The 19519-nt window shown below is 43.0% G+C and overlaps 1 protein-coding gene across 1 annotated transcript in view; it reads right to left on the reverse strand.

Annotated features, from left to right (window-relative positions):
- Window positions 1-19519, reverse strand: part of snd1 (staphylococcal nuclease and tudor domain containing 1) — a 1128702-nt gene that overhangs the window by 869444 nt on the left and 239739 nt on the right. Inside the window, 1 exon segment of the mRNA XM_038812228.1 lies at window positions 2069-2169. Coding sequence (XP_038668156.1) covers window positions 2069-2169 — 101 coding nt within the window.

Consider the following 19519-nt stretch of genomic DNA (forward strand, 5'->3'; position numbering starts at 1 on the left):
CCTCAAGATGGCCCAAGCCATTTCCTAGTCACCTGCTAGATAGTAATTTTGCACCAGAATTGAAAAAAATTTCTTCCACACAATCAGACAGTGCCTCATGCATTAGCACGTAGCTGAACAAGGAACATCCTGAACCAGGTGTGTGGTTTCATAGACTGCTTATGTGCATGCCATGAACCACTGAAACAAAGTTTAAAATCTACACTATTAATAATTTACCCATCTCACAAGCTGCTGACAAAGGCAAGCATTCAAATTTTAGGAACGTATCCAGCCTTGAAGGCACAGGCGGCACAGTGGTTAGCACTGCTCCTTGCAGCGCCAGGGACCCAGGTTGAATTCCGGCCTTAGTTGACTGTGGAGTTTGTACTTTTTCCAACTGTCTGCGTGGGTTTCCTCTGGGTGCTCCGGTTTCCTCCCGCAATACAAAGATGTGTGGTTTAGGTGGATTGGCCATGGCTATTCAGTGCCTCGGGATGTGCAGGTTAGGCTATGGGGATAAGGTGGGGAGGACAGGGCAGTGGACATGGGTAGAGTGCTCATTTGGAGAATTGGTACAGCCTTGATAGGCCAAATGGCCTCCTTCTGCAGTGTAGGGATTCTACGATTCTATGATATGTTTCCCCCATCAATCAGCAACGTATTTCCAGATTATGAGGAAAAGATTAATGAAGCAAAACACTTCTCTACGAACCACTTTAGCAATGTGTTTTATGAAGAGATCTGTACATATCCTAGAACAGCTCAATTTGTAACAGTGATTCAGACCTGCCTGCACAACGATTTGAGCCAGAAAAACCTGTACTGACTAGGTATGATGCTGTATCGAGCTAGTGATGAACATTCTCTACTCACTTGACTTCAAACTAACTAAAACATAGATTCGGACAGAAAAGAAGAGAATTAATTATATAGAGAAAGCACGTCGAAAGAATCAATGAGAAATTCAGTCTTACATGCTGGGGGACTGAAATTTGCAGATACAAGCTTGGATCTGACTTGGATCATGAATATAGGAAAAGGAATTTAAGATTTACATTTAAACAACCTCCAAGACTGGGTATGGATTAGGGGATAGGCTATTTCCATTCTTTCTACTCTTTTTTTTCCCAAGCAGTGGAGCAGTCTCCAAGCAAAAGCTGTGACCTTTCCCCACATGTAGTGAAGACCCAAGGGAGTCTAAAACAGAGCCCCGGTCCATTGATTAGAGTTGTACAAATCTCCCTTGTGAGAGAAACAATGTTGTTTCAATCCGGCAGATAATTTTTCTTATAATAATACAAAGTGTTGTCTCAAAATACTTAATGGTGCAACACTGTTGCTGGTGAAAATGTACACAGCTGAGAAGTGCAAATGCATTAGGCGGTCACAACATGGAGAGAAACATGTGTGATGTATTTATTTAATTTACTGAATTTACTTAAAAGAACACATGGTGTCCATTCACTTTACAATTGGGCAAGAGCTCTTTGCTAAAATTTGGCAGTCACTGGTGCAGACAGCAGACACAGTTCTTCCCCAACCAACTCCAGCTGCCAGTGGCTCAGGAATAGAAGTTCCGGTTGGATTCCTAACTTATGCGAGGTAGAAATCTAGTACCCATATTTACAAGGTTATTATCCACACGCATTATAGCCCACAAATGCTATATCACATTGTTTTCTGGGAAACCAGCAGAAATATCGGAACAATATTCTAATCTTTACTGCATCGTAGGAATGAGCACTGCGACATCAGCCCCCAGAGTCATTACTCAAACAATAATCTAATGACTGAGAAACAATCACTCAAAGTATGACATTTTCAGGAATTGACATTTTGGAAGCTGTACATATTTAAGTCCCAAGAGGCGTTCTTTCATAATTGTCCAGACTACACAGTGTTAAAACAAATTTAAGCAGAAACATCATTATTGCATTGGTTAGCTGGATTTCAGAATGCTGGTAGATGTGCCAGGTCTACACCCTCACCTTCCCACAGTTAAGTCTCCTGTGATCCAATTAACGTTTGTCAATAAAAAACACTAACTGGTTCTCCAAGAAATCTGCCCCAGCTCTGATTTACTCACATTCCGCCAATAGTAACTGTGGAACAGGTGCGTTCAGGGAATGCCGGGGTCACGTTCGTGGATGGTGTGGCTTGTCTGATGTAGTCCACTGTTACATTAACCTATTGAACAAGAGAGAAGACTCAGATCAGCTTCAGGCATAACAAATTAATCTAATTCTTGTCAGCCAGCATGGTGCCAAATTTGGAGAATGCTTACAGCCGGTAAAGATGAAAAGGAAAGTTGCAGATGCTGGACATCGCAATAGAAAATATTTCATTTCCATAGGCCTGTCAGTATCTCAAAGATAGAATGAGCAGAACATTTCACCCAACCAACTATTTTGAGAGCAGTCACTGCAAACCATATAAAATACTGACAGATCACAACTATATTAAATTTGACGAAGAACATCATCTATTAGAGAATTTGCTAGAGCAGTGACAAAAACTATTTCCCATTTGGGTCATAACCTTAAAATTAAAACTAGGTTATATCAGGTCAATCTCCTGCTCTTTTGACTGAATGATTGGAGCTACTTCCACTTCTTGTTCAAAACATTCAAGCATTTTAATACCAGATCACCGCCATAGATAGCCTCAAGTTGCTGCAGGCTCCCTTCCTCACGCCTCCCCCATCTAGCCTGTTGTTACAATAACATCTAATGCAGAGAGCATTCCTACATACATCTGAGCATGTCTACTATAAACTGTAATCAAGGACTGCAACCTGTACATAAAAACTGAACTCCATTGAGCAAAAAGTACCAAGCTTGCACATTTTTTTCCCTTTAAGGAAAATGTTCCTGCACTGAATAATGACCTACATATTTCTAACAAACGTTGCGCTTGCTTAATATGTAAAATTACTAATTGCATTCATATAGTACCTTCCACAACTTTTCAACATCCCTAAACCATTTAACAGCCAGTGAAGTACTTCTTAAGTATAATCACAGGTGTAGCTGTTACGACATTCTGGGCAAGGTCAATTCCAGCCCCACAGATCCTGAAGTCCCAACATAAGTGAATTAACCAACAATTTGTCTATTTTCCTGAGATCTTTGATCCTTGACTGCTCCAATGAATTACAGGCACCAGATTTGTAATTAAAACATTAAAATAAAATTGTTTATAACAGGGAAAGAGATGAACATATAATGGTACGAAGGAATAATGGCGTGCTAATCGAACTGTTCTCCAAACCCCATCTTCCCCTCCAACCAGATACACACGACAAACACAGTGGGGGTAGGGAAAGGATTAAATAACAGGGATTAAAATGGTGTGAGATGTTTCTTTGCTGTAGCCACCCAAACCCCCCCCCCCCCCCAACCCCCCCCCCCCCCCCCCCCCCCCAAAAGTCCTGACAAGCTTCCAGCAGCCTGAGACAATCTTAGAATTCTACCTGGAAATTTAAACAACGATTGTCCGTCCACTCTACATGTCGACCGCTTGTCTGCAGTTTTGCCATCAAGAATACTTTCAGTGGAATTTCCACAGGTTAAACTGACAGCAGACAGGTAGGTCAGTTTCAGGTCACTCGCCTTTCAATCAGAGGTTTAATCTTTCTCAGATCTGATAGGGAGAGAGTGCTTAAGCCGGCTCCTGGCTGTTCTTTAGGTCTGGCCAGAACTGTGACACAAAATGAAGCTGTCCTTTGTATTTCTGAATCTTCCAGAAAACTCTCTTGACAAGCTTGACCAAATGAGAACTGAAGACGTCCCAGGATTTCAGAGGCACCAATTGGCTGCTTGCCAAGTCCATCAAAATAACATCATGGGCTATGCCATAGAGCATCAAGGGAGATCCTGGGCCAGTACATTAGACCAGGGGTGCTTTCAGTTTGACCAAAGTCTGCAGTTTACAACAAAATCTGCAAGGTTGCAGGACAGGAATGGAAAAACAAAACAGACAAGCATTTAGCAGGTTCCTTAAGTGTAATGCAACCAATTGGCACAGAGCAAAGCCTCACAAAGAAGATAACCACCAATTTATATGCATGCATGTAAAAGCAATGCTGGTTGAGGAATAAATATTGGCCAGAACATGACGCCATTACTCTTCCGCTCTTCTTTGAAATAGTGTCAAAAGATCTTAAGTCCAAAAGAAACACAAGTGATTGTGTTTTTAAAGAGGACACATGAAAATAGATGTGTTTTAGAAAGTATTAAGTATGACTACTAATTAAAGGTAGGAAGAATATGATATTTGCTTCTATCAAAAAGCTTTGAATTGCTATTGTATGCGGCATATCAACATCCATACAATTATTAGGAGCTATAAACCAATGGTGTGCTTGATAAGAAAACAGAAGATGACCATTCAACCAAGAACTTACTGTGAGCCTGACTGACATACCACATCTGTCAAAGAACTAAACAGCAAGTATATTTCTGGATGTTTGCAGGAGGTGCATCTGAAGGAATCAAATTGTCTCCTTTTTAGGGGCTGACACGATTAGATGAGTCTTTGACTTGATTTACTGCTTAAATATGGAAGTACAAGTATTAAACAACTGATATCTATATTTTTTCAGCTTCTGCTAATACTTTAGTGTATTCATATTCACATCTGCATCATTAAAAAATAAGGCTTGTAGCATGCACTTGGGAATGGCTCCAATATATTGAAAATTAGAACTGTGGCTCTCAGCCAGAGGTTTTAAGGATCCTTACAATAACTAGTGAACTATGCACTGATTTTCCATTAAACAAATAACTGTTTTCATCTCAAGATTTATTTCCGAGAGAGAAACCATTTCAAATTAAAGTTCCACAGAACATGTTTGAGGTGACACTATCTTTTTAAAACTGTCTCCAAAAAAAGCAACAGGAGTAAGCATTGTGAATCAAGGATAAGAAAAGCATTGTGTTTCACATTAGTCTTGATAAAAGAGTATAAAGTCAGCTGTTATAAACCACTGAACAGGTAAGTTATTGTGAAAGAAAACTAGTTCCTCAAATATGGAAATACAAGAAGTATATTTTGTATGATATTCAAAAATATGGTCGTCATTAAGTTTTCCTTTGCATAGTTGTTTTCTATTGCAGCTGAAACACTACACACAAAATAGGAAAGGGCACATACTTCAAATAATTGGGATGTGGCTGATGGTCAGTTTCACACCTCCTTTAACTGCAGTGGTCAAGTGAAATAACACTCAGGCTCATCAGTGAGGCAAAAGTATAACTCAAAGCAGCCCAGGAAAAACAAAAAGGACAGGTTTACTATACTATTCGAGACCAATTTTAAAACCATATGACCATTAATGTTTTTTAATTTAGAAAAAAAAACACCTGCACCACATATTCGGAGTGGATATCATGCATGATTGGATCCCTGCTCCAATACCAAGGGAACAGCAGAATTATATGTGCCCCTTTGTAATTGTGGCTTCACCACCACACTGCAGTATAAAAATGGCAATCACCATTTAATGGCCAATTGACTGTTAACCATTACAGAACCAATTTCAACAACAAACCATGAACTGAAACTTACAGTACTTGGCAAAATGAAACTTCAGGATCATACAACTTTGTGAACACCGCTGTTGATTTTATATGGAGAACTCTGGCATAATATGCACTCATGCACATAATGAGATACAGACAGGAAGTGACAGACACTCAGTACAGCCAATCAACACACAGGACAGAACATAACCAATCACCAGGCAGAACACTAGAAGAGGGTTTCCCACTATAAAACACACGGGGCATCAACCCTCTGCCTCTTTTCACTGGTGACAACTGTAGTGACAGTCAGGGTGTATATATCAGTTTGCACCTTCTACACATGGCTCAGAGCTAGTCTGGTCTAGTTAGTTATAGTAAGCACGCTTAGGTTAGTAGAGTGTCAAACCCACGGCGAACTGTGTGCACTGCTTTACAGGTTCAATGAAACGTATTGAACAAACATCAACGTTTGGAGTCTACTTTCCGGTACAACTGCATCCAGTTGCAGTCCGTGTTACCCCAGGGTGATTAACACGACAAACTCCATTTATACTGTAAATTCCAGGTTCCTGAAGCACCAATGACCAAAAGATGAAGAGGAAGGCAGGGAGTGGTCTGGATATTCCTCAACCCATTCGGCTTTGTGGTAGGTGATTCAATTGTAGGGGAAACGGACAGGCATTTCTGCGCCTGCAAAAGAGACTCGAGGATGGTATGTTGCCTCCCTAATGCCAGGGTCAGGGATGTCACTAAATGGCTGCAGGGCTCATTGAAAATGGGGAAGGGGGGAGCAAACAGACAAGGATTGTGATACACAATGGTACCAACTATGTAGACAAAAAAGGGGATGAGGTCCTGAAAGCAGAATTTAGGGAGCTAGGAAGTAGATTAAAAACAGGACACAGAAGGTAGTAATATCTGGATTACTTCCAGTGCCACGTGCTATAGAGTATAGAAATGGGAGGTTAGACTGGATTAATGTGGGGCTGGAGAGATGGTGCAGGGGGGAGAGATTTAGATTTCTGGGACACTGGGACCTCTTTTGGGGACAGTGGGACCTGTACAAGGCAGATGGGTTTCTGAAATGGGTCCAGGGTCATTGCAGGAAAGTTTGCTAGTGCTGTTGGGGAGGGTTTAAGATAACTGGGCAGAGGGCTCGGATACTGACAAAAGGTTCAGCAGAGAGAGATTAAAATTAGAAGAAACATCAAATGAGAATCAAGAAGGCGTAGGATTTCTAGACAGTTAAGACACAAGGGGGTTTGGCAGGATTAGATGATATTTATTTTAATGCAAGGAGTCTGATGAACAAGACAGATGAGTTGAGGGCACAAAATAAAACCGAGGTTGATGTCATTGCTGTTACTGAGACATGATTGAGCTAGGGGCAGGATTGGCAGCTCAATATTCCAGGATGTAGGATCTTCAGTTGAGACAGGGAAGGAGATAAAAAATAGAGGGGTGTCACAATTTTGATCAGGAAAACAATTACAGCAGTACGGAGGGATGATGTCTTAGAAGGCTCTTCAAATGAAGCCTTATGGATAGAACTTGGAGCAATCATATTGCAGGGAATGTTCCATAGGCCGACTAACTGTCCGAGAGAAATAGAAGAGCAGATATGTACCGTTCCACCACAGTCCCTGGTATCCACCGGGCACCGTCTCCAAAGATCCGGATGTACAATGTGTCCTCTGGTCCTGCATCTGTCTGCTACAGTACTACCTCCGGAGATCTAGTCTTCATTCTACTTTCCTGCTCATATCGGGAAAGATCAGGCTAAGGCAGGTCCACAGACTTCGGCTCAGTTCCGCTGGTGCCACTCTGGTCATCATGTGTTGTGTGGTACAGTATTTGAACAAAAGACTAACCAACCTCTTCTCCATGGATCCCACGGCCTGTTTCCTCATGTCCCTCTTGAATATCTGTACCGCCCATTCTGCCAGACCGTTTGAGGAAGGGTGGGATAGGAAGGGTGGGATGAGACTGTTGGGATGTATCTCATTCCGTTTGACTTCCTGGAAGTGCGCAAACTCTTCACTAGTAAAAGGGATACCACTGTCTGTGACCAATATCTCTGGGATGCCATGAGTACTATACGAAAGGCGCAGCTTCTCAATGGTAGCCTTTGAAATGGTAGCCTTTAAAATGGTGGACATTTAATGGACATGCAACCATTTGGAATTGGCGTTCACTATCAGCAGGAACATCAAGCCTTGAAAGAGTCTGGCGAAGTCCACATACCTAAGGTCGGCCCAGCCATTCCGTGACTCCTGGCGAACATTTTCATCTTCCAACCCGGCTGTCTATTGTTTGGTCCTGAAGTATATACTTCCTGCCCTGACTCTGAATCAGAACGCAAGCTCCCCACAGGAGGATGCCATCCTCCACGCAAAGCTCTTGCTGCTTGGCCTCGAAAACCCACATTCCGCAGGCAATTTTCCTTGCCAACCCCCATGCAAGGCAATATGGTGTAGCTTTGCCAAGACCGGATCCTTTTGTGTCCAGTCGCGATTTTGTGCGAGGTGACCAGCAAGGTATCCATAAAATTCAAGGCCTATACAACTTTGCAGTCACTGGCGGAGATGGGGGTGGCATGTCGGCAACGGGTGTCGGCTTAAAGTGTCAGTGTGAGATGTGTGTGCCCGGACAATAGAACATAGAACATACAGTGTAGAAAGAGGTCATTTGGCCAACAAATCTGCACCGACCCACTTAAGCCCCATTTCCACCCAATAACCCCATCTAACCTTTTTGGACACCAAGGGCAATTTATTATGACCAATCCACCTAACCTGCACATCTTTGACTGTGGGAGGAAACCGGAGCACCCAAAGGAAACCCACGCAGACAAGGGGAGAACGTGCAGACTCTGCAAACTGAGAACCAGCAGGGAATTGAACATGGGACCCTGGAGCTGTGAAGCCACAATGCTAACCACTGTGCTACTGTCCTGCCCCTCAAACACATATCTTATGCTGCCAACAATATGACCAACACTATATCCGGGCAGATGCCATTGGCGGAATTTCCCTGTCCTCTTTGAACAACCCAAGGAATGGCTTGTGGTTCATCACAATCGTAAAACGTATTGGTGGAATTTTTCCACTGTGAAAACAACTGCCAACCCTTCTTTCTTAATCTGAGCGTAATTGCCCTCTTAATCTGAGCGTAATTGCCCTCTTAATCTGAGCGTAATTGCCCTCTTAATCTGAGCGTAATTGCCCTCTTAATCTGAGCGTAATTGCCCTCTTAATCTGAGCGTAATTGCCCTCTTAATCTGAGCGTAATTGCCCTCCTAATCTGAGCGTAAGTGCCCTCTACATCAGTCAAAGTCCACAATGCGTAGGTTATTGGCCTCTCTGTTCCATCAACGATAGTGGGATAACACCGCCCCCAGTCCCGTATGGGGAGGCACACACGTGACCAAAAAAGCCTTGAAGGGTTGTATTGGGTCAGCAGGCCTGATGACAATCATCGCTGCTTTACCTCTACAAATGCCTCCTCTTGTGGCACCCTCCATGCCCAATACTTTTTCAATAGTGCATGCAGTGGTGCTGGGATGGTTGCCAAGTTTGGAATCAATTTCTGTAATAATTCACGAGTCCTAGGAGCGGCTGCAGTCCGATCATGTTCTCAGGTGTGGGAGCTTGTTTGTTGGCCTATACCTTCTTCACCATCGGGTGTAAGCCTTCCCTGTCGACCTTAAATAAGTGATCTCTTTTGCGTGACCCCTTTTTTCAGGTACAAAGATGGTTCAGCCAGTAATTTCCACTGGGTCGCCATGTTGTTAACTCTGCACACAAGGCGGCCCTTCAACATCTCCGGTAGGTGCGGCCCGTAATCACCGTGCTCGGACAGTTTACATAAGCGTGTCAGAAACTCAGTAACAGACTCTCCCGGGGTTCTTTCAGCCATATTGAACAGGTACCTTTGAACAATGACTGACAGTCGACGATCATCGTGGTCCACCACGAGTGCCACCATTTTGTCAAACGTCTATTGGAGTCTGGGGTCACAGGGTAGGTTAGGCTCTTTATGACGCCAATATTGGGGGCCCCACAGACGGTCAGGAGTATCACCTTCTCATGGTCATCCCCGATGATGGTGTTTGCCCTGAAGAAGTAACCATTCACTCAGTGTACTGGGCCAAATCTTCTTTACTCAAGTCAAATGCGTTGAGAATTCTGCAGAGAAGCATTTTAAAATCAGTGCTAATCCTTTGCTCTTCTGTAACGAGATATAGCCGTGGTCTGAATCTCCAGCAGCAACCGCTATAGTTCAGTTTTGTCCTAGTTGCCAATTTAAGGAATCCCAAAAAGGTTAATCCAAGAGATTTTATTTCTGGTACAAAGTAAAGCCACACAGGGGCATAGAACACAACTTGGGCAGCACAAGTAGATAGCACTGTGGCTTCACAGTGCCAGGGTCCCAGGTTCGATTCCCGGCTTGGGTCACTGTCTATGCGGAGTCTACACGTTCTCCCCGTGTCTGCGTGGGTTTCCTCCGGGTGCTCCGGTTTCCTCCCACAATCCAAAGACATGCAGGTTCGGTGGATTGGCCATGATAAATTGTCCTTAGTGACCAAAGAAAGGTAAGGAGGGATTATTGGGTTGCGGAGATAGGGTAGAAGTGAGGGTTTAAGTGGGTCAGTGCAGACTCGATAGGCCGAATGGCCTCCTTCTGCACTCTATGTTCTATGTTCTAGTCCCAGCCGGGTCAACCCGAAGATGCCGGTTCCCTTCTGGGCCAGCTTTTATCGGTGACATTGTCTAATCCAGTTGTTGTGCCTCCGCCCCTCAGCAGAGGAACTCGTATTCCATGAACCCTATGGGGAAATCAATTGAGTTAAACCCTTGGATCATATGGGGGTTCAATTCCGACCTTGTGTGACTGTCTGTGTGGAGTTTGCACTTTCTCCCTGTGTCTGCATGGGTTTCCTCGGGATGGGTCCGGTTTGCTCCCACAGTCCAGTTTAGGTGGATTGGCCATGCTAAATTGCCCCTTAGTGTCCAAAAGATGGGTGAGGTTGCTGGGTTGCAGGGATGGGCTTAAGTAGGGTGCTCTTATCCAGGGGCCGATGCAGACTCGATGGGCTGAACAGCCTCAATATGCACCGTACATTCTATGATAAGTTTGTGAATGAAATTAAAATTGGTGGGGTGGGTAAATAGTGAGGAGGATTACAAAAGGATATAGATAGGCTGGTCAGGTGGGCTGATCAGTGGCAAATGGAATTCAATGTGGATAAGTATGAGATGATGTACTTGGGCAGACAAACAAGGCATGGGAATACATGACAAACAGCAGGACCCTGGAAAGCATCGAGGATCACAGGGACCTTGGTGTGCATGTACCATCTCTTAAGGTAGCAGGGCAGGTAGATACAGTGGTTAAGGTGGCATATGGTATACTTGCCTTTATTAGCCGATGCATAGAGTTTAAGAGCAGGGAGGTTAACTAGAACTGTAGAAAACGTTTGTTAGGCCAAAGCCAGAGTATTGCGCGCAGTTCTGGAATCCACATTATAGGAGGGATATGATAGCACTGAAGGAGGTGTAGGCGAAATTTATCAAGATGTTGCCTGGGCTGGAGTGATTTAGCTATGAAGAGAGATTGGATCGACTGGGGATGTTTTCCTTGGAGCAGAAGACACGGAGAGGGAACATGATTGAGGTGTATTAGAATAGATAGGAAGGAATGTTTCCCCTTGGTGGAGGAATCAATGACTAGGGGGCTTTGATTTAAGGTATGGGGCAGAAGGTGAGGGGATGTAAGGAAAAACATCTTCATCCAGGGAGTGGTAGGAGTCTGGAACTCACTAACTGATAGGGTGGTGTAGGCAGAGACCCTCATAACATTTAGGTACAAATATGTACTGCTGATGCCAAGGCACAAGTTCTGGAAAACGGGATTGCAATACTTGTGGTTGTTTTTGACCGGTGCAGATGCAATGGGCCGAAGAGCCTTTTCTGTGCGGTAGATCTTATGACTCTATAAGATGTTACAATTAAATGTGCTCTAACCCAAGATTCAAGACTACCAGGCAAAATTATTAGCAAGAATGACCTATCACTAAATCAACACAGCACAATTTACATGGAACATGGTTACACTGACGCAAGTACTGTCTAGGATGAAGAGTTGCACCTCCCATTCTTCAGCAATGTAAGCCGTACATTGTGTTTGGCTCCCAAAGAATCCAAATTAAATGAAGCATGTGGGAAGCCACAGCCTTGAAACCAACACAAATCCCAACTCAGCAACTTCAGACCAAATACATCAAAATAAATGAATGACTAAAGAAAATCAATAAGTGTCAATGGCACACTTAAGCTGAGCCCAATTAATAGTGGCACCATCTGAAGTTCAATCTTTAAAAGTATTTGAAAAACTTCAAGGTGAAGGAAGGCAGCACAGACTGAAGTCAGGCATTTCCCTTTTTTAATATAATGCCCTTATTCTAAAGAACATCATCTAATATACGGTTGGAGGGATTTCTAACCATTTTGCAATTGAATTAAATCACTTAAACGGCATTAATTTTTTCCACTTTATGAGCTGTGTGTATAGGCTGCCATCCGCTGAAACCGAGGCAAAAATGCCCCAAACTCAGTTTTCTAATAATCCCCATCATTTATCTCATGTCCTTGATTAACACAAACAAATTGCTCATTTCGAGCAAACGACACTGACCATTTGTCATTGTGTCATACTAAGCACATCAACCATTTTGGTCAGTTTGTGCACCTTGTTAAAATGTAATTATGTCCTAAACCTCCATGACCCCTGGAATTTCTCGACTGGTGCGAGTGCTACTTGCTGATTGCTCAGTTGGATAGTTTCTGACACCAGTGGACGTGACATGACAATTTGACTATTTCTTACATATCCAGCTCTTTAATTTTTAAAATTCAGATATTACTAAGTTATTGATCCATGTTTCAAATTCTATAGTATAATAATTATTCATTGCAGACTAAGGGGCGCTGCAACTCCTGAAACAGCCAAAGTCAAGTCACTTTGGCACAGCGGTTATTGTTCTAGTCGTCATCCTATATCTGACAATGGGCTGGGGCATTTGGAAGCAGGCAGGGTAAACTTTGTTCTCCCGTGTTTCAACGCGGGTTAAAGGCAGGTCAAGTTTCCAAACGAACAATGTCGGGAACCCAATTTGCATCTCGTGCAAGCTCATTAAATGGCCACCATGCCAGAATTAAATTTGTTCTCCAAATTTATTTTTGGAATGGTCAGTTTTCTGAGTGCATACAAGGTTGCATCTGGCAAGCTTCACCTCTTCCACAACTTTGAGGTTAGTACTTGTTGTTTTCGCCCGTTAGGGACTCCACATAACTCATTCGAGTGCTAGCAGCAAAGATTGCACTACGGCTGGAAGGCAGAGTCGAATGAGTGTCTTAGATGACAGCATCGGTGCTGTCGATATGGGCTCCTGGGGGATGAACTCAGGGTACTGATGATGGGAGGAAACAGTCAGAGGCAGAGTGCAATGCAGTAGGGTGGCAGGTCCAGGATGAGTATCTGGGGGGTGAAGATCACATCAGGGGGATCACAGAGGGGAAATAAACAGGTGACCCTGCTAACAGGATGCGACAGAGTAAGGGTGAACATGGGAACAGTAATGGATGTCAACTCTGAGGGGAGAGAGATTTTGTGAAAATGGATCGTGATGGGGCCCAGGGTAACTGGAAAATTCAAGGGTGACAAATAAGAGTGGGATGGTGTTATGGGTGGGTCGGGGACGATGGGCTCAAAGTAGTAGGTGACAGGAGTGGGAGAGGTGGTGCAGCAAGTTTGATGGATGACACTATCATTTTTTCAATCTGACATTGAACACGCAGTCAGTAAGTGAGATATCTCGAAGTAGGAGAAGGGTCTTTGCGAGTGGGAGGAGTTAACTCTAGTGGCCGACTAAAAAGTCACACTAATAGTTGAGGCAATTGGATATCAAAGATAACACCTCAGTGTTTTCCTCTCCCTGAAGCCGGATTGCAGCAGGTTTTCTCCCGCCTCAAGGGGCTCACAACATGAAGATCCCAGCAAGGTCTGAAGCTACAGGCAACCCTGCCTTGGTAATGGCTCTCACCCAAATGAGGAGAAGGAGGACCCATTGGCATAGGGCCAAGATGAGCAAGGGCTTGAGCAAGAGGCAGTGGGGCCTTTGGAAGGTCAAGATGCTGGTGATCTTGGACCACAGCAATGGTGGGCCTTGACCCAATCATGGGTCTATTGCTGATGATGCTCTCATCTGGAGAAGTGAAAAGCAATGTTAAAGACACTCTGGTAGGTTCTGGTGAGGGCAACGGGGCATCTGGGAATTCTGAACTGCAACCCTTCTCTTTAGAAAGGAGGGTGAGTCAGGTACAGAGAAGGGGAATTTAAAAAAGGCAGGACGCATTGTAGTGAGAGAAAAGAAAACAGAAGAAAAACACAAAAATGTCAAAGTAAAATGACACTTTTTTAAAATTCCAACAAGTGGCTACAAGCAGGAATGAGTGCTAGCTAGTTTCAACTGTTACCTTTCTGGGCCAGAGATTGTTCAGCATTGTATTAACAATCATCATTTTTGGCAAAAGGAGACTTGCATTATTAGCTACTAGGCTTAACTTTATGGTAAGTTTAATGGGGAGTTAATGAACAAATCTAGCAAAATACATTTTTGAGTGGCTAAGGTGATTTATTTGTGCCATGCAAATGACAGAGCCTCATGAATTGACCAGAAAACCAAGATTGCACATAAAGGCGTACGTCGTTAACACGCTAACACCTTTGCAGCAACAGCCAGCTGATGAATGAAATAAAGCAAACTGTTCCTCCTGAAGTGGCTACTTTATCAATTAAGGCAAAAACAAACCAACTGCCTCCATATTGCTTTGGCATGGTGTAGTAACCTGGGACTACCCTCGCCACATTAAAGCAGCCAGTATATAGCAGACAAATCACCATCACAAAGACATTTTAAAAGCTATTTTACCAATCTTACAGCAAACATAAGCTATTGTGAGATAAATGGAAAAATCCACTTTGAAATCTGTGATCTTGCACCGTTGCAGGTTGGTATGCAGCGAAACTATTATGTTAGATTGAGAAGGAAAAGGTATAAAATCAGATTTAATTTTTGAGAAATATAAATGGCGAGAAAGTATAGTTATGTGCACAACATCAAGAATGTTCATAAACTAGTACGTTTGCTGCATTAGGTACAATAGCCAACTTGTAGGATTCAACTGCACTCTATTCTGTTGCATACAACAATTTTCCCTTTACTGTAAACAACCATAAATCTTTCCAATAAAACCAGGTCCTTTACAATGACTCCCTTACCATCACTTGAATACAAAAGAACTAAGGAATAAGCTGCTGCAAAGAGCCTTCATGTCCATTTGTTCAATGCTTCATAAATGAGGAAGGATCACCCCAATTCATGTTATTCGATTTGAATGTCTTTGAGAAATGCGAGCACCCCCAATGACACAAAGAGATCAAAAATAGGAGATTAAATGAAATATTTGTAAATGATGTCTCCGATAGTGACTTCGCTGTTTTGATCATAGTTCAAGGGCACTGTTGCCTATTCCAGAATTTCCGGGCATGACTAAGAATTGAGGATTGATCTCCAAAGAGCCATTAAGACCATAAGACATAGCAGCAGAATTAGGCGTCTTGGTCCATCAGGTCTGCTCCACCATTCGGTCATGTCTGATATTTTTCTCATCCCCATTCTCCTGCCTTCTCCCCATAACTCCTGATCCCTTATTAATCAAGAACCTATATATCTCTGTCTTAAAGACACTTGGTGATTTGGCCTCGACAGCCTTCTGCGGCAAAGACTTCCAGAGATTCACCACCCTCGGGCTGAAGAAATTCCTCCTCATCTCTGTTTTAAAGGATCGCCCCATTAGTCTGAGATTATGTCCTCTGGTTCCAGTTTTTCCTACAAGTGGAAACATCCTCTCCACATCCACTCTATCCAGACCTCGCAGTATCCTGTAAGTTTCAATAAGATTCCCCCTCATCCTTCTAAACTCCAATGAGTACAGACCCAGAGTCCTCAACCGTTCCTCATACGACAAGCTCTTCACTCCAGGGATCATTCTTGTGAACCTCCTCTGTTCCCTTTCCAAGGCCAGCACATCCTTCCTTAGATAAGGGGCTCAACACTGCCCACAATACTACAAATGGGGTCTGACCAGAAATACAGCCTCAGAAATACATCCCTGTTTGTGTTCTAGCCTTCTTGACATGAATGCTTAACATTGCATTTGCCTTCCTAACTGCCAACTGAATCTGCACGTTAACCTTAAGAGAATCTTGAACAAGGACCCCCAATCCCTTTGTGCTTCTGATTTCCGAAGCATTTCCCCATTCAGAAAATAGTCTATGCCTTCATTCCTCCTTCCAAAGTACATAATCTCACACTTTTCCACATTGTATTCCATCTGCCATTGCTTTGCCCACTCTCCTCGCCTGTCCAAGTCCTTCTGCAGCTCCCTGCTTCCTCAATACTACCTGTCCCTCTACAGATCTTTGTATCATCTGCAAACTTAGCAACAGAGCCTTCAGTTCCTTCTTCCCAATCATTCATTGTGAAAAGTTGTGGTCCCAGCACAGACCCGAGGCACACCATTAGTCCCCGGCTGCCATCCTGAAAAAGACCCCTTTATCACCACTCTGTCTTCTGCCAGTCAGCCAATCCTCTATCCATGCCAGGATCTTATCCTTAACACCCTGGGCTCTTAACTTATTTAACAGTCTCCTATGCTGCATCTTGTCAAAGGCCTTCTGGACATCTAAGTAAATCACATCCACTGGTACTCCTTTGTACACCATCTGAAACAAAGGCTTTATTTTTCTTTTACTTATTGTTTTTTAGAATGAGAGGTCACAGATATAGGTTGAGTGGCGGTAGACGTAAAACTGAGATGAGGAGGAACCAGTTCTTGCAGAGGGTGGTGGATCGCTGCCCCATAGTGCAGTGACATCTGAATCATTAAATGGTTTCAAGAAAGAGATAGATATATTTCTGATTTTAAAAATGGGTTAAAGAATCAGGCAGGGAGGTAGATTTGAGACCAGGAAGAGATCAGCCATGATCTGATTGAATGGCGGAGCAGGCTCAAAAGGCTGAATTGCTTAGTTCTGCTCCTAATTCCTATGTTCCTGTGTAATACAGCAATGGTAGTAAGAGCTTCTTTAACTATATAAAAAGGAAGAGAGAGGCCAAAGTGAACATGAGGCCCCATAGAAAATAAGACTGGAGAAATAATAGTGGAGAACCAGGAAATGGCAGAGGAGTTAAACAAATAATTGTGTCAGTCTTCACGGTGGAAGACACTAATAACATTTCAAAAATACTAAATAATCAAGTTGCATAAATGGTGGTGGGGGAGGAAATAAATACAATAACAGTCACTAAGGTAAAAGTGCTAGGGAAACTAATGGGACTAAAGCCCTCAAGTCTTCTGGATCTGATGGGTCACACAGCAAGATAGTAAAGGATGCAGCTACAGAGATAGTGGATCCACTGGTAGTATTGGGTGGCACTGTAAAATGGTGGTTAGCACTGTTGCTTCACAGCGGCAGGGGCCCGGGTTCAATTCCCAGCTTCGGTCACTGTCTGTGTGGAGTCTGCACGTTCTCCCAATGTCTGTGTGGGTTTCCTCCGGGTGCTCTGGTTCCCTCCCATAAGTCCCAAAAGACGCGCTATCAGACGAACTGATCATTCGGAATTCTCCTCAGTGTACCCAAACAGGCGCACTGGTGACTAGGGGAGTTTCACAGTAACTTCATTGCAGTGTTAATGTAAGCCTACTTGTGACACTAATAAAGATTACTATGATTATTATTTTAATCTCCCAAAAATCCACAGAGGATTGGAAAACTGCCAATGTAACATCATTATTCAAAAAGAGAGAGAGCCAAAAACAGGTAACTATAGGCCAGTTAGCTTAACTTCTGTCATTGAGAAAATGTTGAGAGGTCATTATAAAGGATGTAATAGCAGAGTATTTATAAATGCAGAATATAATCAAGCAGAATCAGCATGGCTTCATGAAGGGGAAATCATACCTGACAAATTTATTAGAATTCTTTGAGGTGGTAACGAGTAAGGTAGATAGAGAGGAACCAGTAAATGCTTGGATTTTCAAAAAGCGTTTGATAAGGTAACACACAAAAGGATACTTAATAAGAGCCCATAATATTGTGAGTAGTATATTAGCATGGATAGAGGATTGGCTAACTGATAGAAAACAAAGAGTTAGGGCAAGAGGGGCATTTTCAAGATAGCAACCTGTAACTAGTGGAGTGACACAGGGACCAATGCTGGGCCACAATTATTTACAATCTGCATTGGTGACTTGGGCAAGGGACGTGAATGTACACTTGCCAAGCTAGTGGATGACACAATAATAGAATCATAGAATTCCTACAGTACAGAAGAAAGTCATTTGGCCCATCGAATCTGCACCGGCTCTTGGAAAGAGCACCTTACCTAGGGTTAGGTTCCCATCCTGTCCCCGTAACCTATAACCCTACCTAACCTTTTGGACACTAAGGGGCAATTTATCATGGACAATCCACCTAACCTGCACATCTTTGGACTGTGGAAGGAAACCCACGCAGACATGGGAAGGAAGTGCAAATTCCACACAGTCACCCGAAGCTGGAATTGAACCCGGGTCCCTGGTGCTGTGATGCAGCAGTGCTAACCACCGTGCCGCCCTATTTTTTTTAAGGAGGTAATTTGGCCCATTGAATCTGCACGGACCCTCTGAATGAGTATCCCCCTCCCCCACCCCATAACCCCACCTAACCTGCACATCCCTGCACACTAAGGGACAATTTATCATGGTCAATCCAGCTAACCTGCACATTTTTGGACTGAGGGAGGAAACCGGAGCAACCAGAGGAAACCCATGCAGACACCCGGAGAACGTGCAAACTCCACAAGTCACCCAAGGCCGGAATTAAACCCAGGTCCCTAGCACTGTGAAGCAACAGTGCTAACCATTGTGCCACAATGCCCAATGTGTTGGAGACAGAATTTTCAAATTGTGGATTACCACAACATATTCAATAAGCCTTTGTCAGCTTTGACAAAGAGTCATCCAGACTCGAAACGTTAGCTCCCTTCTCTCTCTCTCTTTCCACAGATGGTGTCAGACCTGCTGAGATTGGCTAGTATTTTCTGATTTTGCTTCAGATTCCAGCATCCGCAGTAATTTGCAGTAATATTTGATAAACCATCTCCTTGTTCAATAATTTGAGGCATCATAGTTTCCACCTTAAATTGAGAGCACTTTCCGGCACAACGGAACCAGTGCGTACAAATGAACACCATTCTGTCAAATTGTAGCTCAGAAAATGGCAGGATCCAACAGGGAACTAAATTATAATTATGCTTTTTCTAGTCATGACTAATGACTTCCAATTAAAATTTTGCAACTTTTAAGTAGGTCAGCTATTCAAATAGTCTGAAATAAGCAAGGACAAAGTGTTCATGATTACGGTCAAAATGTGATGATAAAATAAAAATACAATGTTACAATGAAGGCATAGCAACAAAAACATGATATTATTTAAACAGAAATTTCAAAAAGGCAGCTGATAATTGTGTGACCAATTAGCAATTTGCATCGAATGAGTGCACAAAAATGTTGGAAGGAACAATCTCAAGGCGATCTGAAATAAATTACTCATGTCACCTTCATCTGTAACAAGACAAACAGATTAATATGCAAATTCAGCACATAGTATTAAAGGTTTTTGTCGCAAGGAGGGGAATAAAACATTTAACATATTCAAAGGGAAATTAACATCTTACTTTTCTGAATAAAATGCATCAGGATTATCAACAGAAATGGTAGAAAATTCAATTCAAGAAGTTTGGAAAGTTCTCACTGGGTAATCTCACGTGCAGGCATTATGGCAAAGGATATATTATTGTCAAGACACACAAACCTCTGCAAAACTATTGAGATTCAGGCGCTTTC

This window comes from Scyliorhinus canicula, chromosome 11 (genome assembly GCF_902713615.1).
Source record: "Scyliorhinus canicula chromosome 11, sScyCan1.1, whole genome shotgun sequence".
Taxonomy (NCBI): domain Eukaryota; kingdom Metazoa; phylum Chordata; class Chondrichthyes; order Carcharhiniformes; family Scyliorhinidae; genus Scyliorhinus; species Scyliorhinus canicula.